A 25,329-nucleotide genomic window follows, 5' to 3' on the forward strand; every position below is an offset into this window, starting at 1 on the left:
GTGCATGCTTTCTATTATTTAAAAGGAAAAATAGAACACACTTAGGGGCACATTTACTAATGGTCGAATATCGAGGGTTAATTAACCCTCGATATTCGACCGTCGAAGTAAAATCCTTTGAATATCGAAGTCAAGGATTTACTGCATTTCCTACGATGAAAACGATCGAAGGAAAAATCGTTTGATCGAACGATTAAATCCTTCGAATTGAACGATTCAAAGGATTTTAATCCATCGATCGAACGATTTTCCTTCAATCAGAAAATTGTTAGGAAGCCTATGGGGACCTTCCCCATGGGCTAACATTGCACCTCAGTAGGTTTTAGGTGGCGAAGTAGGGGGTCGAAGTTTTTTTTAAAGACAGTACTTCGACTATCGAATGGTTGAATAGTCGAACGATTTTTACTTCCAAACGTTCGATTCGAAGTCGAAGTAGCCAATTCGAAAAAATCATTTGAAATTCGAAGTTTTTTTTTCTATTCCTTCACTCGAGCTAAGTAAATGTGCCCCTTAAAGTGTAACGCTTGGCTCTGTGTTTTGGATATCTGTTCACTGAAAGCATAACTTCTTTGTAAGGTTAAGTTGTTTAGCAGAATAATAAAATAATTTTTTCAGTATCTACATTTTTCACCATCCATTCTTTTTTTATTTTTAAGAAAATGCGTAGACCCTGCTGACAAAAAGTATATTTGATTTCTAATGAATTTGTTTGATTGCACCTGAAAAAAGGCACCATAGTATATTGCCCTTTATTATCTAAGACTTCTCATTCTTTCTGCAAGTATTTTCACCAGTTTTTAGAAAGTAGGCCCCAGTGTAATTCATATTTGACCCCACTCTAGATATTTTTGAATCTGTTTGTAGAGATTTTTAAATATAATAAACTGAAGGTGTGAATTCAATGTTGGCCTGAGGGTGGCAGAAAAACAGAGCTGTTTTATAAAATGTATTTTTAGTTTGCCAAAGAACAGATGTAAAACATATTTTGCATTGCATTTGATGTGCATAATTCATTTCAACAGGAAAAATTCATTGAAGTTGCTTCAGAACTCATTGTGTACACATACTTCTTCTCAGCATCAGAGGATGTTTTGCCTAAGGTAATTCATTGCTCGAGAATAATGCCTGTGATTGCTTGTTTTTTTCTGCACAAGTTATTGATTGCTTTGTCTGAAAGGGCAACTATAAATTATGCATCTAAGACTGCTGCCTGGCCAGTGAAAAAATTGCTTAATCCTTATTTTTTTAATAGGGAAGGAAGCTAAAATCACAGCAAAGCCAAATATCGTTCCATGAATCTTTCCATTAATCAACTATAGATATAGTGGAAAACCAATCCAAGTTTTTATATACAGTAGGAATATGGTGACTATGCTTAGAGATGTCCTATAGCCAAGAGTTGTTTTTTTTTTACATAATAAAATAAAATATCAATCTTAGCAGCTCTGAAATATACATTATTTATTTTTAATTTTTTTATTTTCAATATTCATTTTAGTGCTCTTAAAGTTGTATGTAGAGGAAAACTGAATTCTGCCAATTTGTATCCAGTCAAAAGTAGAGAATAGAAATTATGGCAATTCCCCACATAAAACGCAAGTAAATGTTATATTTTCACTAGCTGTAATGATAGCCATGATAGTTCAAATGCACAATTTCATTTTTGGTAAACCTATGAACATATGTATCTGTTCAGAAGATCCCAGAAATTCATATTAAGGCTTCATCACAATTTGTTGTTTACAAATTTGTATGGTTTTGCTATGGTAAAAATGATTGATAGCGGAATATTTGGCTTTGAAATCTAAACTATGTACTTTAGATTTTTGGAGTGGTACTTTGGAAAGTTTTGACCTATACAAGTCAGTAATCTCCATACAACTATAAATATTTGTTACTGGCACATTTGGAAGATATGGTACTTTTGTCTTGTATTTTTATGCATAAAATCTGTTTCTAATATTACTATATTGTGAAAAATGTGCATTTTAGAAGCCTATATATCAATGCAGAAGTACATTCAAGCACAGGGTCATTGGGGGGGGTCAGGGCCCACCGAGTCAGCCACATCAGGGCCCCCGTCGAGGCGCGTACCTAATTCACGTTCATTTGAGGGTGGGGAAAGTGGGCGATTGGGTGGGATAAGTGGGCGATTGGGCGGGATAAGTGGGCGGATCAAGATGGGCAAGCAGGCTGGCTGGGCAAGCGGGCGGAAGTCAGGAGTGAAGGGGGAGGGGGTCACACTGTGTAGAGCAGGACTGGACCAGGTAAGTGCTGAAAAAGATTTACTGCGGCAAAAAGATGTTGTTCTGTGTGAGCCAGTTAAAAAAAAAAGTTTTAGAGTAAAACCTTTAGTACGAAATGTAACAAAAGTGGCAAATTACAAGTACCGTAATGATGTAATTTCTATCACTTGACTCACTGCAACTTGTGCATTATAATAAATAAAGTACCCCCTGTTGCAAAATAGAAGGATATTCGAAGTCACCTCGGAGATATCATTTGCTGGATATTTATGGCTCTACTGTAGTATATAAATAGTGATTATGTTCTTTTTTTTAATGAATAGTTCCAAAGCTGAAAGAGTGGCTAGATGGCATGCAGAGTAAAGAATCAATTTTACATACTTTTCTTTATTGCAATGTAATTTTAAGAAAGGGGAATTCCACCAAATTAACAGGTTATTAGCTTCCTACCCGCAGACATATAGGGACATAATGTTGTCTGTCACTTGAGCTGAAAGTTTATAATGTTATAACTGTTATTACTAAGGTATAAGACTGCAGATACATAATGTTATTGAAACGACACAGAAATATTTTATTGTCGTGATTGTATAACTATTATGTAAAGATCTTTAAATAAAAACAAGTTTAAAAAAAAAAAGAAAGGGGAATTGAACTCCCTCTACTGCTGTGCTTGCAAAATATGATGCTGTATTCTGGAATATGTCGCCATAAGTAAAATGATCAGTAATTCATTTCTAAATACTTCATGTTTTGTTTTCAGTATGTTACACTAAATGAGGTCCCGGCAGTTCTTGTTTTTAAAGACTCCACATATTTTGTTTATGATGGTAAGTGTGAAATTTCATTTTTGTGTATGCTTGTATCCAATTGTTTATACAAAGTAAATGTTAATTATATTGTATATATTGTGCTATGTGCTATAACACTATGAATTTCTATGTTGTTTCTAATTAATACATGTAAGGATGTTATTATTGTATTGTTAACACAGTGTTTTAGTACTGGCAATTTCAGTTGTCTAAAGTGGGATGCAGCTGGGCACTATTCTAAACATCTCCATGACCGTATTCTGGAAATGTCTGCAACTAAAAGCTGACACATCTGGAAGCATAGAATCCAAAAACATAATTTATGAAATTGCAATATATATATTTTTAAGATATAATTGTACAGAATTTTTAAACTTATACAATTATAGTACAACATAATTTCTGAGATCCGTTACTAGAAGTGCTATTTCCATATAATTAAATTAAACTCTGCATAAATCGACTCTAAAAGGTTATTTTAAGATTTTTAAGCAGTGATCCCCATGATAAACATCAAATTCACCCAACACAAGTTTTTGGAATAAGAAGAGTTGCAAAAGGAATAGTATTTTTGTTAAGCGTCCATACCTAGGCTGATACATTGGCATGTGTATGGGGCCAAACAATGGCCTCCCATTTGTTTTCCCACATTTTACACCGTTTTTTGTGATCCCACCAATATATAATGCATTTCTCTTTTATATTTTCCCACATTTTACACCATTTTTTTTCTGGTTTCTGCTATTCAGGTTTTTAAAGTGCAAGGCAAGAAGTGATCTTCTAAATTCATAGAGTTTACTGTCCCAGTTTAAAAGTGCAGCAGTCCTGTTAGCGTAAAAGTCCTTCCTAAAAGTTTACTGTTATTGTTCCATAACATTCCTGCAATGGACAGCTGTATTGGTAGTATTGGCAACACTTAAGTCTCCTTGTAATTGTACTGTCTTTATCACAATATTTAAGTCAATATGATTACTTACTTGCTAAAATCTTGAAAATATTTGACATATTCCTTCACCGCTATAGTGTGATGAAGAATGCCCATTAAACAGTATGTCTTTTAAATCACGATTGTACGTTCAGTTGAAGAAGAGGTCTCGATCTGTTCCGGAAATGGAGAACCCAAGGTTAAAATTGCAGTTAATGGTTCCTTTACCAAGAGGAATGAATTCCATGAATAGTTTTTTTTTGTCCATATAAACCTATAGCCCCCCTAAAAAATAAACATTGTGAGTAGATCACATTTTGGTTATGCATAAGAGGAAAGTTTTAGCCGGATGTTCTCTTGTGAGTTCTTGAAAATCCCCAGATAAGCCCAGTTGGTTTTCCATTTGAGATTTCACCTGCTTAAGGGCTAATTCCATAATTTGCAAAGCAAACTCCTCCTTGATCAAGTTAGAGCATATCTTAATGATAAACACCAGCTGACTTCTGTTATATATGGTAGTTTCTTGTTGAGTGCAGTCTCTGGGAAGAGTAAATTGAAGGCTCTTTACATGCTGAATTATCTCAGTTTGATTGCTGCTTAATTGGAGCTTAATCATTTTCTTAGAGGAGTCGTAGAAAATATTTACTGACAGTTTATATTTGCAGCTTTTATAGTACCTAGACACGGAAAGCAAATTATAAGAGGCCAGCAATACAAGCAGAATGGATTCAGTTAAAAACAGAATGCCAATTGTAGTATTTTTTTAGTTCATAAGTAATGCAAAAAAGTCTAGCAGTTTCTGCTAACCACGATTTCATATACTAGTCTATACTTAATAAATATTCAAATTGTGCTTTAAGAAAACTCACCAGATCCCCAGTGCAGTAAGCAGGAGAACACTGGCGACTAGTAAGTGTTTCAGTGCCATCTCTGTAGGTAGACTTTCTCACTTAAGTTGTTCCATATATGAAAAACTGTTATATATATATACTGTATCTTATGACTTGTTGAATTGGTATGTAGGAGTGGAAAGAATTACCAGGAAATCCCCTTTTGAAAAGATGCATCAATAATTGAAACTAAAAGTTTAGCTCTGTGACAAGAAACAAATACATTTTGCAAGTGTTTATGTTGTATATGTTCTTCCCAAAGGAGAAAAAAGGGGAACTTATGGTATACAGTACATAAACTGCAACATTTATATGATTATTCCTAAATACCTTTAGTCTAGTAAATCTCTCTAACAATTTAAACTTGGATACAAAAAACTTCTGTATTTGTATTTAGACAAAATTGTACCTTTTAGATTTTACTAGTAGCATGCTAAAGGGATACTGTCATGGGAAAACATGTTTTTTTCAAAATACATCAGTTAATAGTGCTGCTCCAGCAGAATTCTGCACATAAATCCAATTCTCAAAAGAGCAAACAGATTTTTTTTTATACTCCATTTTGAAATCTGACCTGGGGCTAGACATATTGTCAGTTTCCCAGCTGCCCCAGTCATGTGACTTGTGCCTGCACTTTAGGATGGAACTACTTTCTGGCAGTGTGTTATTTATCCTACTTAATGTAACTGAATCAGTCTCAGTGGGACTTGGCTTTTACTATTGAGTGCTGTTCTTAGATCTACCAGGGAGCTGTTATCTGGTTACTTTCCCATTGATCTGTTAGGCTGCTGGGGGGAAAATCTGTTTGCTCTTTTGAAAAATGGATTTCTGGAGTAGCACTATTAACTGATGCATTTTAAAAAAACCGATGCATTTTGAAAAAAAAAACATGTTTCCCATGATAGTATCCCTTTAAATAAAGGTATTCTATATGTTACCCAGAATGCTGTGTAAGGGGTTTTCTTCCTTTAAATTGGTTTATACAACACTTTTCCCGCAGCTCATCACACATAATTTATTCATCTAATTTCATGATTTCTCATTTTTCAGCTGTGAAATCTCAAATTGTAGTTCAGAAAATTAGGGAAAAAATGGATTGGGAAAAAAAAAGCCCGCAATCTCGCATTTTAATAAATGCGCCCTTTTGTGTGTCAGCTGACAGATGGAAATGTAATGTTGGACTTTGAATCCTAATTCCAATTAGCCTTTAGCAAAAGAGCAGGTATGGGACCTGTTATGCAGAATGCATAGAAGCTGAAGTTTTTCGAATAAGTGGATCTCCATACTATAAGTCTACCAACAAGATTTTTTGCCTCCGATAACGACTAATTATATCTTAGTTGGGATCAAGTACAAGGTACTGTTTTATTATTACAGTGAAAAAGGAAGCCTTTTAATAATGGGAATTATTTATTAAAACAGAGTATATGGGAGATGGTCTTCCTGTAATTAGGAACGTTCAGTATAACATGTTTCAGGATAATGGATCCCATACCTCTTTCAATGGACAAACCTTTCAGTGGAGTCACATTGTTGTTAAGAAAATGAAAGGGCTGAAGAAAATCTCCCTGATTTTAAATTGGACTTTGGCACATTCTGATTTTTAGAGCATTGAAAATATTGGAATGCCCAATCAAAGAAGGGTTTATATCTTTTATGCTTTTGGCTTTCTTTGTTAAATACATTTTAGTAATCTATATTTTAAAGGAGAACTAAACCCTAATAATGAATATGGCTAAAAATGTCATATTTTATTTACTGAACTTATTGCTCCACCCTGTGTGTGTTCTGCTCGGCTGTTGTGAAGCTAAGTTTAGCGGTTGTTGCAAATTATCAGCAGAAAATGTGTTTGACCTCTAATATGAGCTGATGCTACAGGGCTGATTATTAAATTCTGATGCTAGTTGCACTGGTTTCTGTGTTGCCTTGTAGTACTTATATATATTCTATGTATACTGTATATATTGAGCGGTCCCTAAGCTTGGTAATTGTCAGCAATTCAGCACATGTGCATTGGATCAGCAGAAAAGAAGATGGGCGCTATGGGTCACCTTTGGAGGTACAGATCTTTACTGCCCTGGGCTGGTACAGAAGCCCAAAACAAAATGTACAACATTTCTAGCCTACTTCTTTAGTTAAAGGGGACCTGTCACCCAAACATAAAGCTTTGTAAAAAAAAAAAAAGTCCTTTTAAAATTAAACATGACTTTTTTTTTTCTTTTTTTATTAGTAGTACGTGTCTATTGCTAACACCTTCAGCACACAGGCAGCAGTATAGACCAAGTTGCAGATCATTTCACTAATTTCCCAAATATTACTGCTACGGCTACATGATTCCTGATAGCATTATGCTTGCGGGCCGCGTTATTATTAATTTCATGATGGAGGCTGAGGGACAGTGTAAATTTGAAAACGGGCCGCAATTGGCCCCCGGGCCTGACTTTGGACATGCATGGTGTACAACATTTCTAGTTTTCTTTTGTTAAGCTTTAGTTCACTCTTAAGGTAATATTCGTTGTGGTCTACATTTATCATCTAGAGCTGGGTTTGTTGAAGTTTTAAACTGAATTCTAAAGTGCTCCTTAACTTTGTGCCTGCACATTTTAAAATTAAATATAAAATATATATCACTCGCTCAAATGTACATTTTCATGTTGAATGATAAATGTATTATTGGGAACATAAAATCGGCATTTAGAATTGACAACTGTTCAGAATTAATGTCTCTTTTATTTCTTGTTATGCCAAAGAATATGAAGATGGAGATTTATCAAGTTGGGTGAATAAGGAGAGATTTGAAGGATATCTTCATATAGATGGATTTACATTGTATGAACTCGGTGATACAGGTTTGTTCATATTCATTATCATATATCTCTGCTGCTTGCCATTTCCTTTTAAAATTAATATATCACCCTTATTGGATACACTTTTAGCTATATATAGAGAATCTGATATAAATATGTATAGTTTTATTATGGGACAAACGAGAACTCTTCTTAAGGGGGAACTATCATAAAGTCAATCATCACAGAAAATAATCATCACGTTATGAAAGTCTCTATCTATAGTTTTTTATTAATTTTGTACAGTTTTTAAAATATTCGTGTTTTCTTAGTCCCACCGGCAGCTCTCCCAACTGGCCTCTTGACAGCTCTGAGGTTGGTGATTGGGTTAATTTAAATGGCTCTCTCATTGGTTGTTAGTGCTGTCAATCTTCAGCTCTGGAACGCCAGCTTCAGTAGTTCAGTATTGCCAAAGGCCCCATTTGACAGATTCACACAACTCCTGCTCTTTCCTTCTTCAGCTCCCTCCACCCACCAGAAAAAACATTTGAATAGTCAAAATCAGTAACTCGTGGCCAGAGAGTATTACATTCAAATGAGATTAACACATTCATGACTCACAAGTTTTAGTTATCACCTAAAAAGCAAATGTGCTGCGGGAAGAAAGGCACCAAGTTACAGATAATTACTTTACACACAGTCTAGGGGAGAGAGAGAGATCTGACAAGAACGGAGAGAGGAGGCTGAAGACACTGATCTAACAATGCTGCCGGGACACACTCCTCTAGATAGGTCGGATTGGGAGGGAGAGAGCAGGAGTCCTAAAGGGTTTGATCACATCTAAATTATTAAATTTTAGTATGATGTAGAGAGTGATATATTGAGACAAATTGCAATTGATTTTCACTATTTATTATTTGTGGTTTATGAGTTATTTAGCTTTTTGTTCAGCAGCTCTCCAGTTTGTAATTTCAGCAATCTTGTTACTAGAGTCGAAATTACCCTAGCAACCATGCACTGAATTGAATACAAGAATGGTCGTGGAGGGGGTGGATCGTGACATCAGGTGGTGCTATGACTCGGCGATTGGCCAATCGCCGTATCAATCATAGGGAATCCTGCCCAGTTTTCCTAATTTGGAAAATTTGGCAGGCAGTTTTGACCCGGGCAGCCCTTTTAAATTGCCGGTCTGTCCAGGTCAAAACCAGACAGATGGCAACCATAGTGTGTCTATCTGTGTGTGTGTTTGTCTTTCTATTTATGTCTGTGTTTCTGTTTGTGTGTATGCGCATCTGTGTGTGTCTCTATGTCTGTCTGTTTGTGCAAAGAAACCCAAAAAATGCAAGGCCAACTGTCTTTTCAAACTCACATCTACTCTAAATTGCTGTTTTTATTTCTTCTCTTTCAAGCAGGTAATTGTGATAGTTTTAGTTACTTATGATGTGTAATGTATCATAATGTAATTATGTATAATATGTGTGTTTTGTGTGATTGTATGTTAAACAAGTAAACTCTGGCATAATAATTTCCTTGGGGATTAATAAAGTTTTTATCTATCTAATTATTCGCTCTCAACAAAAAGAGCTCTGTAGATGGCATGCTATACCATTAGAATCAACTCAAATAGAAACATGGATTCAGAGAAATATAGAGAAAAGGTCATTCTGACTTGTGTGCGTTTTGGATACCTTGCAAAAAATTTTATACATGGCACTTTCCATCAACATCCAATCTATGTATTTAAACCACAACATGTTGCCACTGCCACTTAGCAATTGCTTGAACTGACTCTCAGAGAAAGACTCCTAACTATATGTAATATTTATTTTATTTTAAAAAGTAGGCATTTTTGTTAAGCAAATATATTTGTGTTATTGTTTTCATCATATCTGTCCATCTGTACAATTTGATTTTCACAATAGTTTCCCTTTAAGAACAGGATCATTTTCCTACTAGGATAGCCATAGGGCAGTCCTTTCACTTCCAAGGGCTTTCTTGTTTGCTCAGGGAATTCAAATATCTTTTTACCCACAGCATTCATTGTGGAAAAGGCTGCTGATTTAAGTGGGACTGTTTGAGAGTTTGCAATAGTTGCTGTGAATTAGAATAATATTTGTCAAGCTCTCAGCAGAGGAAACCATACATACCTCAAAGAGCAAACAAAATGAGCACATATGTTGCATCCATGGAGAAAAATGTAATCGTAGGCCTGGCATCTACTCAAGTCCGTTATGTAATAACAGGTAAAAGTTTGCTCAAGAGTAAGTAACTCACAGCAACCAGTCATACGTTTCATCTTTCAAACAGCAGACCAGGAAATATGATCAACTGGTTATGTGGGTTACTAGAATTGGAGAAACTTACTGTACCTGTTGTGATACAATATCTACTTTCTCTGATAAATATCCAGGCTTGCATAACCCCAACAACGTTCTCCCTGGTTACAGACTAAGAATGGTTTATTTGTAGTTGTGAAATGAATTAACTCACATCCATTACAGAGAAAAACAATTATCCATTAATACTTTTCCATTTAAAGAGATACTGACACCAGAAAATAGACTTTTTTATATCTATCATAACATTGTGTTTGAATGCTATTTATAATTTTGCTATAAAAGTATTTGCCTGATGCTTTTACCTTACCTTTCTTACCCCCATGTTCCTTTATGAGGGGGCTGCCATATTTGTGCAGCAGTAGTCCGTTCACAAACGAAACTCTAACTGACAAGTTAAGAAGGGACGGTCAGGTTTGGGAACTTCAACAATTACTTACAAAAGCAGAACTATCAGTGAAAAACGATCAACATAACCTATAGGGGAATTTTAATGTTTTGAAAACGAAAATTTAGTGTCAATATCACTTTAAGACAAACAGTTTTTAAAGCCCTCTTGCAATAAATCGAATTATGAACATAGGATTTCACTGCTATTCTTCTGGATAACCCATAAAGCAGCACAGGTGGATCTGACAGAACTATCTATACTATAATTCAACTATCCAGTGTTTGCCTGTCCAGAAAACATAAGCTGTTCCTAAGCACTTGACCCTGGGTTAAAAGCTGTACATTACCCATTCTTAGTGATACAAACTCTTAGGATGTCTACAGTGTTCTCAGTCAGTCATCATTAGTAAATTAGTACAATACATTAGTTATTCGCATCCGTTTTATTAAAATAAAGCAATGTTCTGTTTTTGTCAACATAGGAAAACTGGTGGCTGTTGCAGTTATAGATGAAAAGAACAATTCCATTGAACATACAAGGTAAGTCAGCACTTTCTCCAAATGATACCTGCATGCCTTTTTTCTCTGTTTATGTACAGGTTTTGGGCTGGTTTGCTTATTGGCTGGTTAATGTAGTAATTTGTTTAGTTCAAATCATGACTTTCATCTGAAGAACAGAAAGTTGGCAGTTAGGGAGTTGGCACTTAAATCCTGTATAGGTAAACATACAGTAGGTACTTGCAATATTGAAAACAATTGTGCTATGAAAAGTTAATCAGATGAAGAATCCCCTTAAGAGTTACATGGGCCTGTTGACCGATTCTTCACTGGCATATACTGTATACACCAGTGATGAAAAGCCAATCCACTGCCTTCCACTACCTGTGTGCACTGACAGACACAGGATAAGCCCGTCGGCTATAATAGCCCAATCCCATGACTGTCAACTGGCACACCTCTAGTAGCGTAAGGCAGCAGATAACTATTTGCCAGATGAGAAATTGACACATGAGCTGTTAGCCTTAACTTCTACTAATATCCTTTGTGTCTTTACTTTGTAATAATCACAGGGACACTGCCCCCATTAACACTGCTTGTTGAAGCTTTGGCTACCTTACCCACTAGCCCTTTATGTCTTATACTGGTGCAGTTTCTCAACATCAGCTCTAGTCTGCTCTTGCCATTACCTTGTATTAGTGGTCACATTCCCCATTAGAATCTTTAATCTGCATTAGTCCACATCTCAACTTCGCTCTCTTCTCAATTAGAGAGGTTCAATAAAGCTGAACTAAGACTAATTCCTTTTCCATTTTTGCACTCAGCAGGGGCACCTGACCTTGGGTGTACAACATGGGGCTCTAACCCTTTCCCACAGGATTTGACATCACAATATGAAACTATTATAACTAAACTGCTTTCTTCTAGAACAGCTTCTCACCATTGTACAAGTTAACAACTCCAGCTACTCTAGGGGCACACATAATGGAACGAATACAGGCAGGAATTCCTACTGGGAAAAAAGCTACATTTTAAATCTTTTTGACCAATGAATAGTAAAAATCCATGCCACTTAACTTCTGGCTGCTAACTATACAGTTATAATAGGAGCTGTTTTTTTTCCCTTGCTATGCAGGTGACATTATATACATTTCGCAGGGCACCACACAACTGCCCTCCTATAGAAAGTAATGCATTTTATAAGTTGTCTTGTAGATCTTTGTTCTACACCTTTGTGCTTTTAATTGGTAATTCCTCTTTGACTTCAAATATCTGTATATTTAATGAACGGGCTGTATTAAAGGAATTGTTCAGTGTAAAAATAAAAACTGGGTAAATAGATAGGCTGTGCAATATAAAAAATGTTTCTAATATACAGTAGTTAGTTAGCCAAAAATCTAATGTATAAAGGCTGGAGTGATTTGATGTATAACAAGTCAGTCAGACCACTACTTCCTGCTTTTCAACTCTCTTGGTTTACACTGACTGGTTGCCCTGGCTACCAGACAGTAACCAATCAGAGACTTGAGGGGGGTGGGCACATGGGTCATTTCTGTTGCTTTTGAATCTGAGCTGAATGCTGAGGGTCAATTACAAACTCACTGAACAGAAATGTACTATGTGGCCCCCCTTCAAGTCGCTGACTAACTATTAGAGTTATAGAGCTGAAAAGCAGGAAGTTGGATTCTGGCTGTTTTATTAGACATCTGTTCACTCCAGCCTTTATATATTACACTTTTGGCTAACTAACTATATTAGAAACATTTTTTTATTTTGCACAGCCTATCTATTTACACAGTTTTTATTTTCACACTGAACTATTCGTTTAAAACATGCTAGCTACAATAACGACTTTGCATTAAAACGAATAACTCGATTTTAAAAGATTCTTGTGTCTTACAGATTGAAATCAGTTGCTCAAGATGTAGCAAAAAACTACAGGGATCATGTTCATAGGTGCGTATTTGTGTTTGGTGGGGGATGGGGTTACATTTTTATGGAAATTTCATGTCCAGTATCTTACTTAAATATGTTGTCACAAGTTATAAAGCAGACAAAAACACCATGAGCAAAAAAACCCTGAAAACCAGGAGTGGAGTTTGCTATAGCTGTCTTTACAAATCTCTGGCATTTTGGCAGAGTGTATCCAATTGGGCTTAATCGAGAGTGACAGCTAATTCGAATTGTACAGATAGGGTGCAAAGAGCATGCAGTCAGTAGTTGGGGAACCTGTAAAGCATAGTCTATTTATATTCCTTGGTATGGGGCTTTGTGACAGCAAATACAGCTGGAAACCTTGAACTAGAGGAATAATAACAGAAATGGTATTTTGGAAAGAAATTTGATGTGGTCATTGAAAGTTTGTGACTAATTTGACAATAAGCGATAAGCATAACAAGGGAATATTTCTTGCAACATTTTTCAGATCTCAAAACATTATTTTTTAAGTATACATTACAGTCTATATGTGTGTTTTCTCAGCAAAATATGGCAAAATATTTTGAACATCCCTAACTGTTACTAAATGCCATTGCAAAATGGATGTCATTGTCGAAATTTAAAATGTCACTTTACATAGCATATTAAATGCAAGCATATGACACCAACTGAACTGTGTATTAAAAGGGATTGTGCATAGTTTAACATGTCATCAGTATTCAAATAACCACCATGTTTACTATGTCATAATTACTAGGGACATCTTACCATTATGATGTCTCAATTTTCATGGTTCACATGAGCTACAGCACGTTCCCTTTTCAGTATTACATATAAAATGAGTGTCTGAGTAACTTTACATGTATAGATTGTGTTCTTGTCTTGTTGGCAGAGACTTCCAGTTTGGGCACATGGACGGGAATGACTACATAAACAGTTTATTAATGGAGTAAGTACTGGACCCCCACAATCCCTGCTTTAGTCTACAGCAGGGGTGCACAAACCTTTTGTAACGAGGGCCAGATTTAGTGAGGTGAAAATGTGTGGGGGCCGACCATTTAGCCTGACATTCTTTGAACCATTGACATTAAATTACAGTAATCGAGTAATCGTTGCAGTAATATTTGGGCACATTAGTGAAATGATCTGCCACTTGGTCTATATTGCTGCCTGTGTGCTGAACTTGTTTGCAATAGACACGTACTGGAATGTAGTGAAGCCATACTACTTTAGTTTACTGTACGTCTATTGACACCTTCTGCCCTAAAGAAGTATGTGAGAACGATGCGTCTCTACGTGCCAGTACATGTCTATTGCTAACACCTTCAGCACACAGGCAGCAGTATAGACCAAGTGGCAGATCATTTCACTAATGTGCCTTAATATTACTGCTATGGGATTCCTGATCGCACTGTGCTGGGGGGCCTCATTATTATTAATTTCATGATGGAGACTGAGGGCCGGTGTAAATTTGAAAAAGGGCTGCAATTGTCCCCCGGGCCGCATTTTGGACATGCCTGGTCTACAGTATGATCACTACTTGTAAAAACGTAATTCAGTATGCAAATCAAGTGAATATTTATTTTCTTACAAAATAGAAATTATTTAAATACATTATAATACTTTATTATAATATATTCTTTATAATTATTTAAAGTTTCTATTGTTAATTAAATGTGTTTGTTAAAGTAATTAGCACACCTCCAGCCAAGACTGTCTTACATGTTCTGCCATGAACAGATGTGAGAAGTGCAAGGCATTGTGGCAGCTGGAGTTTTGGCTGGCGGAGAATAAATATTATTGGCCTAACTGTAAAATACATGTTTGTTTCTGCAGTGAACTCAGTATCCCCACTTTTGTTGTTCTTAACACATCAAATCAGCAATATTTTCTGCCAAGCAAGCAAATTGAAAACACTGAAGAAATGATTCAGTTTATTAATAGTATTCTGGATGGTACAGCTGAGGTGAGTTATCAAGTCTTCTTTTTTAAGTTAGAAGAGGCACCAGGTGAGGGGCCGCCAACCCCTTCTTGCAGAAGGTGTATGAAGAAACTCTGCATAGCACTTAGTACTGCCAGCAGCGCCTTCAAAATCTTCTGTGCATGCCCACAACTTATGCCTATTTTGCCTGCTTCTCCCATTGGTTGGTTAAGTTATCAGAGAGTAGCCAGCTCTTCCCTGTCTGTCAGAGACTACCATCGTTGCATTGATTCAGGATGCTGCTGCAAGTAAAGATGGCCATACAAGCTACAGAAGATCTTTCCAGGAAAGATAGTAAGTTTCAATACACACATGTAGAGCTGAATAGTCAGATATACAGAACAATGGCCGATGTTCAAAGGTGCCAATCACAAATTTCTGGCCAGCCCGAACGGCGTGCCGACCAATATCCAAGTCCTTCAGATGATCTAAAACAAATGCTGCGGGGGGGGGGGGTTGGGCTTTGGGAGAAGCAAAGTAAGGGAAAACCAGAGTCTCTGTCGTCGGGAAGCTCCTACTACATACAGAATAAACGACCCGCCTCCCTGAAAACTTTCTCTGATGCCTCTTGGAGAACTACTACCATTATAGTAAGTTTTAAATGGCCCATTTTGTAAAACAGACTTAATTTGTCTGAAACATAGGTTAGCGTGCTTAAGGGGAACATAATCCATTGTTTTATGGTTTGCAGTAAGGAAAGGTGAACTACCCCTTTAAAGGGGTGGCCTATTGTTTGATGTAAAAACTCCAATCAAAGGCAAAGGAAAAATTTCAAATACAAGGTTTTCACTAAATACAAGGTTTTCCCTCTAGCGCGCCGGTCAGCTATTGTGATCTTGACATATAATAATACAAATAAGATATTCACCGGTTTATTAAACTGTGGCTTTCTGATCAGAGCCGTTTGAATGAGGAGCTGTGATCTCCTGTAACAGGCAGCCCAGTGAGCTGGAGGCAAGCTTTTTTACAAAACAGTAGCTAGGTTATTTGGACACCAATGCACATTATTATTAACATGTATTTTTAGAGTGCCAACATATTTCACAGTGCTGCTTACCTGACATCATTAACCCTAGCGCTGCTGGCAGAAATATTGCTTCTCTTGCCCATAGAATCCCTTAGTCTGCCGCAACATTAGTTCAGCCTTTGGGTGACAATGGGATCAGTGTAGTAACAAGTTGCTCCAGGTCTACCAGTTACCTCGATCAAATCCGCACAGGTATTTTCCCCTTATTTATCAATACAATTTTCCAAAAATTTCCTGTGAGGGAAAAAAATCGTAAAAAATTCAAATCATACGAATTTTTCGGATTTGATGCCTGAAAACTTGTATTATTGCACAAAACCCAGAGCAGATCATTCTATCTTCAGGACTTCTCCCATTCACTTATATACAACCTCGGCAGGTCTGAGATGCCTGCTTTTCGGATTTTGACTTTTTCCAACCTCTGGTATAATAAATCCTGAAAAAATTGGTGTTTTTTTGTTTCCCACTAAAAATTCGTATTTTATAATAAAAAAACTAGAATTTTTGTATAGGTTAGTAAAACTGCACACCATGTACTATACCTGTTATTCTCCCTTATCCAAACCAGTGCAACTTTAGGTCCAAACATAGGTTTAATGGCAGAACATATTTCTCCATCTGCACCTACTATTGTTGTTATGGTTTCCTATTATGCACATTCCAAATACACATGTATCAACCTATTTCTGTTGTAGATTGTATTTTAATTGTAAATTGTTTTACTTATTGTAGCTATTACTTGAATTTCAGCAGGTGTACTATTAAATATAAAGCAGTAAAAAAAATCAATACGCCAGTTAATATCTTTCTCTTTTTTTCAATATCTTAAAATGTAGGCTCAAGGAGGCGATGGGATATTGCAGAGAATCAAGAGGGTTTTTTATGATGCCAAGTCCACAGTGGTTGTAAGTAAAATATATACTGTAACACAGCAATTGTTCTCCATCATCATTTCAAATTATTTTTGTCACTTTTTCTGTTCAAATATTTATTTTAGAAAATTAATATTAAAATGTTATAGGTATGGTATTATTTGTACTATTAAAGGTGCATTCAACCCGTAATGAAAAATAAACCCTGCCCCCCCCCCCCCCCCGGGCAAATGCACCGTCCGTGCAGATTCTGGCCTCGGAGTTCATAGCAGCCATCTTCTTTCTTCAATCTTTTTCGGAAGTTTCATCGAATGCGCAGTTGGAGTAAATTTCCGGTCCCGAACCCTAGGGCCAAACGCTGGCAATAGGCGCCAACGGGTTGTAGGACCGCATAAACTAGCCGATGCATTTCTCAATAGCAGGGAAATTCAAACCTGCCCAATCGATATCTGCCCGATTACCCATTGGAGGCCCCCCATACATGAGCAGAAAAGCTGCCAAATCATTCTAAAGGACCAATATCGGCAGCTTGAATCTGCCCGTGTGTTCTAAATAATGTTTTCTTTCTATGATGTCCGTCTCCAACCTAAGATTTTAATAGTCTCTCCTGGGAGCAGCAAACCTCTGAAAACAGAGTATTTATGATGTTAGAATTTTTTATTTTGTACTGACCCAAGCTGCCGCACAGGTTCCAATTCCAAAGTGAAAAACTGCAGTTTTAAATCATAATTAGGAATTGTTAATATTTAAAAATAAGTGAAACTATAGTAAATCTTTTTAATGAAAATGTATTTGTTTTCTTTCATTTTCAAGGGAGATGGGGAGACATAATCCCTTGGGGTTCCAAAATGGGGGAACCCTCATTAAGAAATACTTACCTGAGACCCTTGGGCAGTGCTTCTGTTCTGTGAAAACTGTATAGGTTTGGGGGATCTTTCTAGATCCTCTCTATTGCTCAGTATGCCTGTGCAGTATAGTGAAAGGCTGAACTTAGAAGCAAAGTGGTGGCCACAAAGACAAGAATAACATGCTCACGTATCACCCCTGACTGGTGCCAAAACTGCGCCAGCCTTGGGTCTCTGGTAGGCAAATAAAAAATCACTTGTCGGTGTCTAACATCCACCCCTAGTGATTAAGGAGAAGAAAAGATAAAATCACTGTGGGTGCCAAAAGTTAGGTACCCCCCCCCCCCATAAGGTGGCGCTCTTGGTAGCAGAAAATTGCACAGGCCAGCACTTGTACGGTAGAGTAAAAAAGACAGTTTTTTGCTTTTTAAACTCCAGCTTTGTGCTCTTCTGTGCATGCACACCCGCCAAGAATATCATTCCATGGTGCTCACTCATAAGTACACTAGCCAGTGCAGTTTTCTGCTAAGAGGAGCACTAGCCCAGGGTATCGGCTACGTATCCGGTAGTTTCACCTTTCCTTCTCCTTTAAAGGTGACCTGTCACCTCCCATGATTTAAATAAAATCTCCAGAAACCTAAACCGCATCTATAAATTATATAAATAAGACCTCTCTAAGTAATTTCTGTAGTGCCCAAACCACCACTGTATTTTTCAGAGGAGGTAAGCGCCATATTGTTCCTCCATCTTGCCTCTGACATACATCCTGCAGTGTTTGATCTTGCCTGTGCCCAATGACAGTGGACACGCATATTTCTTTCCTTGCAAATAAATAAGCAGTCATGTGATCTTGCTCTTCTGTGTGCGTTCTCAAGAAAGCTACGGGAGATTATTAGGGGCGTTAGGGAGGGGAAGATGCGAGGAGTTGCTCGACTATGATTGGCAGAAATGATTTAATCTAAACTGCTTTTTCTGTACAGACCTTGCCAGCTCAGAGTTTTTCTATGGTGAGGCTTGACAGGCCCACTTTAAGCCACTCATTTTACTTTTAACAATTTATTTGTGAGTTCTTCAACCTAAAATGGTTTTTCAGTTCTAAGCAAGAATGGCAGATTTCATCTGCTGTACTTGGACGATTCCAGCGGTTTTTTTTTTACAAGGTTAAGGAAGCACAGTCATTAACCATTTTCATCTAAAAATCTGTAAGAAAAATAAAGGCTATTTGGGTAAAATAAATTATTAAGCATCCATAATAATATAACTTGTTATTAATTTTGACATCATATAGAAAAAAAATACTGAGCCGACATGCTTCTTTCGTTCTAACAGTCAGTCTTCAAGAGTTCACCCCTGCTTGGCTGCTTTCTCTTTGGTCTGCCACTGGGTGTCATCAGTATAATGTGTTACGGAATCTGTACAGCCGACACTGAAGATGGTTCGGAAGAAATGACCAGAAAGGATGTAATAGATCAGAATGGATCCGACGAGGGCAGCGACGAAGAGGAAGAGAAGAGCAGAGAGATTACAGACATGTCGGATGAAGATCAACAAGAAAAGGATTTTATGGAAAAGAAAATAGATTAATTTTTTTAAAAACATTAAATTACTCTAGGAAATTCACAACAAACGTATTTATTTAACGGAACAACTCCAACGTAGCTTTATTGGGAAAACCCTTGCTGACTGATACACAAATATAATTGGATTTTTTTTTTTTTTTTTTTTTGGCATGCATCTGATTTCCAATTAAAGTCAAGGGGCAAATGTCTGCAAGTTGGGAAATAAAATCTAATAAACTGTTTTGAAACATTAAGGTATAGAAGCAACTTCTGAATCAGGTGTCGCTTTTGGCTTGCTGAACTACGAGTTGTGTCGGGGCAACACTACATAGCTAATCCAAGTTTATCAGTGGATTTCTTTTACTACGAAGTACTATGAAGAACACCATGCTTTCTTTATGCCATGAAGTGATTGCCAGTTAGTACATATGGCCGGGTCATTGCCAGGATGCTTATGGTCATGTCATAAACATGCACAGAATGTAAATGCCTAAATTAAATGTACAATGCTTTTTTTGATGTGGCACAAATAATATATTTTTAATCCAAAAAAAAAAAAAAACAACATTTTGTAAAAAGTAGTATTGCCAACATTTTTACAAAGTTATTTTTATAGTTTCCACAGACTAATTTGCTTTACTTTGCTTTTCTTAGACAGACTACATCATAAAACTATTTGTCCTCCATATGTTGATATCATAAGCTTATAAGGCCTGTTTTAGTAGAAATATCTGCCTTTGTTCTGTAGTATCTCTGCATCATGTGCCCCTTCACTATGTATGTATATGTTAGTCAGCTCTACGCCAGCTGGTATATGGCACCATTTTACTAATAGGGAAATATTTCACGTGTAAATTGGCCAATGATGAATAATAAATAACATTTATAAAGCACCAAGATATTCCACAGTGCCTACATAATTGTAACTGCTACTTGACCAGTATGAATTGAATAATCCTGCAATATGATTGAAAGTATGGGGAATTTGGTTGTTAAGACACCTTACTTGGTTGCTAGAAACCCTTCTATTTTGCAGCTGTACTTTCAAGAACAATCACAGATGTAAAACAGCGGCACTGCAGTAGACACAGGCAGCAGGTCTCTGGGGTAAATGATGAGAGAAGTCAGTGCAAGCTTCACTGAAACCATAGTGATTACCATGGCAACAAAAATGTATGCAGTTTTTTTTTTTTGAGCCAGTGTTTTTCCTTTTTTTTTGTTGTATTTGCTTTACTGGCTATTACACAAATGTATACAGTCCAGTATTGTTACTGTTGTGTATACGCTGAGTAGATGAATGCCACGCTGCTAATCTGAGGCCACTGAAGAACCTCTATAGATGCCACCATACAAACAAACATTTGTTGAAGGGGTGGTTCACCTTTAACTTTTAATATCTTACAAAATGTCCGAGCATTTTTGCAATTACCTTTTCCATCTTGCACTCAAACTACTGCCTGGTCGATAAAGTAGAAAATAACCTAGCAGCTGCTGAAATACTGAACTGGAGAGCTGCTGAACCAAAAGCTAAATAACTGGTCATAAAAAATAAACAATTACAAATTGCCTCAGAATAGCAATGTCTACACCATACTTAGTTAAAGGGGTTGTTCACCTTTAAATTAAGATATTCTGTCCTATGTTAGATGCTGCAATCCCTAAGTCAACCCAAGGGGCATTGACAATTGTCAGTATCAAGCTGTAAGTGCATCATAATATATGGCAATGCTTTAACATAACATATATTGGTTCTTTCATGCCTACATGCTCTCCTAGTTTAATGTTGGATTTGGTATGGAAAGAGCAATTTGCTCTTCATTAGAGCCAACTTCACCTGATAGTGGCACAACAGCCAATTGCATCATCATTAAAAATAGGATTTCTGATACCCAACCTTCTGTTATTCATTAAATACGGTAGTCTCCATTAAGCAAGCAACTCATTAAGGAGCTCTTGAAGAATTTTCCCTCCTGGCAAGTTTGACAGGCGATTAACATCACCAGCTCAGTTCTGTGAAGTTCAGGGTCCTGTGGATGGCAAAGGTCACTATTCCTTTATTCTTTACATATTCTCTTTTTGCAGACATTTACTTGACATAAATAAAAGTGTAATATATATATATTTTTATATATAATTATTTCATGGATGCTTTTAGTCACTACTACAAACTGTAAGTGAATATTCTAAATATATTTTTAAAAAATACCATTATTCCGTCTTCTTGTCACCTGTTGCATTTGCAGGTGGATGATCTATACAATATATATTTAAATATATTTTAATGTCGAGTCCTATGACTTGCAGAGCATCTTCTGCTGTTAGGTCAATGGCGCATGGGACAAAGCAAAGGCAAATACTTAGTTTCCAGGCAACTATCACATGACACACATCATCTGGGAGTCAACTTGGGCAAGGTAATGGAGTTGGTGCCATGTTCTGGGCAATATGCATGAGAATCACTGCCATACCTTGCCGGCTCTAGTAAAAGATACTATTGGTTGTTTTGGCATTGGATTTTTTGGGGGCAACTTAAAATCAGAAATCACCTCTTGTGTCAATTGCCCTTATAAAAGAAAACCTAGATAAAATCATTTTTCTTTGTACTTTTTGTAAAGTAAGCATTTGTATTTGAATGATGGCTGAACATTCTGGTTTGTCTTTGCATTTTCCAGCAGGCCTTTTTTTGTTTTCAAATATAGCTTTTATTTATTTTAGGGTGTTTGTTATGGTGTCTTGGTTTTAGAAATCTTATCCTTATCTGTATTGGGAAGGTTAAGTGAACTAAGCAAGACATACATTTGGGGGCACATTTACTATGGGTCGAATATCGAGGGTTAATTAACCCTCGATATTCGACCATCGAAGTTAAATCCTTTGAATATCGAAGTCAAAGGATTTACCGCAATTTGTTCGATCCAATTCGTTCGAGGAAAAATTGTTCGATCGAATGATTCGAAGGATTTTAATCCATCGATCGAATGATTTTCCTTCGATCAGTAATTGCTAGGAAAGCCTTTTTTTTTTTTTAAAGAGACAGTACTTCGACTATCGAATAATCGAACGATTTTTAGTTCGAATCGTTCGATTCAAAGGTCAAAGTAGCCAATTCGATGGTCAAAGTAGCCAAAAAAAAAACCTTCGAAATTCAAAGTTTTTTTTCATTCTAATCCTTCACGCGAGTTAAGTAAATGTGCCCCTAGGTTTTGCTTTCCATTCCCCTATTTTTCCATAACTGTAATCTGTTTTTTTTCCCATTACTCGAACAGCATTTGTTCTTGCATTTATAAATGTGCTCTAGTCTTTTGTTTTATTGCAGTATTATTTAAAAAAAATATTTTATTCGATTTTTTTTGGAAGCTCTCATACTACTGTATTTTGTTTTTGTTTTCTTTTAATGTTTCGTTCTTATGGTGTTAGAACTTGTGAAAAAAATGTTAGGCTTTTGTATTGTATTAAAATTAACAATAATAAAGAAGGCTTCATGTTCCTTTATCTTGTATGTAGAGCAAGTAGTCCGTGCAACTGTCGGGACAGGTCTGAAAGTGTGCTGCACAATCTCCATCAGACACTTCCAACCGGAATTCTTTTACATTTGCAAGGCACCACGTCACTTTTCAGTTCTTTTTTAAATGTTTTTTTCATACATTTAAAGATACAAACAGAATTCTTATGAAGAGTAAGTGATCATCAGAGATCACACATGAGATCCAAAAAAACAACAGTATAATACAATCACATGTAATGTATCCTAAAATAAGATGAAACAAGTCCGCTCTTTTGAAGTAGCATAAAGGGGAGGGTGGTCCACATAAGTAGATATAGAATGCTATTACAATTTATATATAAAGTGAATGGTTAGGGTTAAAATAAAGTCTACAAGAAATACATCACAATTTTTTCTAAAAAGTGTCCCTCAGTTGAAGGTTTACCGGTTTTGTATCTAACAGCCTCTTGTAAACATAATCTTTTTAGAAATGAAATACCATCTAAAGAGGGAATCTCCTGCTTTATCCGACATAGAAATATAGACTTCCTGAGGGAAGCCATAACCAGATGTACTGTAAATAGTGTTCAAAATAAATGTAATATTATGCTGTTTAGAAATTAACTTTAAATTCTGCATCCCTTGTCTAAAGAAAATGCCTTTATTGTGCCTTACAAAAGTGACGTGTTGCCTAGTACAGTATTCATTTACTGTTTATCTTGTTTAGGTATGGGTTCTGTTATCTGGAAACCCATTATCCAGAAAGCTCTGAAGGCCATCTCCCATAGACTCCGTTTTAATCAAAACATTTTAATTTTCAATTTTTTTTTCTCTCTAATAACAAAACAACACCTTGTTCTTGATCCCAACTAATATATAGTCAGTCCTTATTGGAGGAAAAACTAGCCTATTGGGATTATTTAATGTTTAAATAACTTTCTCCGAAAAACCCTAGGTTTCGAGCATTCCAAATAACAGGTCCCATGCCTGTATATTCAATAGCTGTTAAAGTAAGGTACTATATAATACTATGTGCACCATATGCCTTTCTCTTAATCTAGTCTATACAATGGTTTCATCTTTTAAAATTAAATGAGGCAGGGGGGCAGCATAAGGGACCCCTGTACATTACACTTGACAATAACCAGCCATAACATACTGGGGGCTATTTGCATGTTAAATTGACATGTGCCAATCAATATGTAACTTTGGTAATTTTATATCTGGATCCGTTATATGGAAAACCATTATCCAGAAAGATCCAAATTAAGGAAAGACCATCTCCCATAGACTCCATTTTATCCAAATAATTACAATTCTTCAAAATGATTTCCTTTTTCTCTGTAATAATAAAACAATACTTTGTACTTGATCCAAACTAAGATATAATTAATCCTTATTGGAAGCAAAACCAGCATATTGGATTTATTTAATGTTTACATGATTTTCTAGTAGACTTAAAGGAAAACTATACCCCTCGAACAACGTAGGTCTCTTTAAAAAGATAAAACAGCTCATATGTAAAACCCTGCTTCATGTAAATAAGCCATTTTCATAGTAATATACTTTTTTAGTAGTATGTGCCAATGGGAAATAATAAATAGAAAATTGCCATTTTAAAAAATAAGGGCCGCCCCCCTGGGATCGTAGGATTCTCGGTGCACACAAACATACCAAACAAGCAAAACATGCTAGGTCACATGAGCCAATTAATGGACAAAGTTCTGTCTTTTGCTTCCACACTTCTTCCTGTTACAGTTAGAGTTGTAGTATTTCTGGTCAGGTGATCTCTGAGGCAGCATAGAGACCATCACCAAATGGTGGTTCCAGGCAAGAGATGTAAAAGGGCAATAATAATATTCTACCTAATTTGATATAAAATATCTATTGCTTACGTGTTCATTTTGGGGTATAGTTTTCCTTTAAGGTATGAAGATCCAAATTACAGAAAGATCTGTTATCTGGAAACCCACAGGTCCCGGGCATTCTCGAGAATAGGTCCCATACCTGTATATGCATGTTTATATTTTCAATATCTGCTGGCAAATACGTTGGGGAGTCTGCTGGGATTTGGGTTATTTAGACCAGGGATGCCCAAAAAGTAGATCTGGATCTACCAGTAGACCTTTAGCTGATGATCAGTAGATCTCAAGACACTGTCAACAAACGGCTTGTCTAAATCACTGTCCTATTTCATGCTTTTCATTCAGATATTTATTATAAAACCCATGGGACTTGCAGGTTTACCTGTGAGCCAGGCAGATTTGGGAATCAAACCGTTACAGGAACTGACCAGCAGGTAGTACAGCCATTGCAAAATTAATTATATTTGCAGTTTTTAACTGATAAAAAAATAATGTAAATTGCAAAAGTGCTGAAAAAAGCGCCCTAAGCAAGTGATTGGGGGTGAGCTTTGAACTACATTCTCTGGAATAGGATATTAGAGCACCACATGTGCCCTTTGCCCTTAACATCATCAGCAGGCAGTTTTGTACTTTTATGTGGTGTGCAGTGATGTTACTGATACACCTGTTCTATGATCATCATATATATCCATTAGCTAGCTAACCATTAGCTATCAAACATCTATCATCATCTATCCATCCATTATCTATCATCTATTCAACATCTATCTATCCATTATGTATGCTTTATCCAACATCTATCCATCCATTATCTTATCATCTATCCAACATCTATCTATCCATTATCTATCTATCTAATCTATCTATCTATCCAA

The 25,329-nt window shown here is 36.3% G+C and overlaps 1 protein-coding gene across 1 annotated transcript in view; it reads left to right on the forward strand.

Moving 5' to 3' along the window:
• tmx3.L (thioredoxin-related transmembrane protein 3 L homeolog) overlaps nt 1-19,667 on the forward strand; it is a 37,834-nt gene extending 18,167 nt beyond the window's left edge. The window contains 9 exon segments of the mRNA NM_001095849.1: nt 1,023-1,100; nt 3,010-3,076; nt 7,624-7,722; nt 10,868-10,925; nt 12,786-12,839; nt 13,714-13,770; nt 14,658-14,787; nt 16,666-16,734; nt 18,876-19,667. Coding sequence (NP_001089318.1) covers nt 1,023-1,100; nt 3,010-3,076; nt 7,624-7,722; nt 10,868-10,925; nt 12,786-12,839; nt 13,714-13,770; nt 14,658-14,787; nt 16,666-16,734; nt 18,876-19,130 — 867 coding nt within the window. The 3' untranslated portion in view covers nt 19,131-19,667.
• The last annotated feature ends 5,662 nt before the right edge of the window (nt 19,668-25,329 follow it).

Source organism: Xenopus laevis, chromosome 6L (assembly GCF_017654675.1).
Source record: "Xenopus laevis strain J_2021 chromosome 6L, Xenopus_laevis_v10.1, whole genome shotgun sequence".
NCBI lineage: Eukaryota > Metazoa > Chordata > Amphibia > Anura > Pipidae > Xenopus > Xenopus laevis.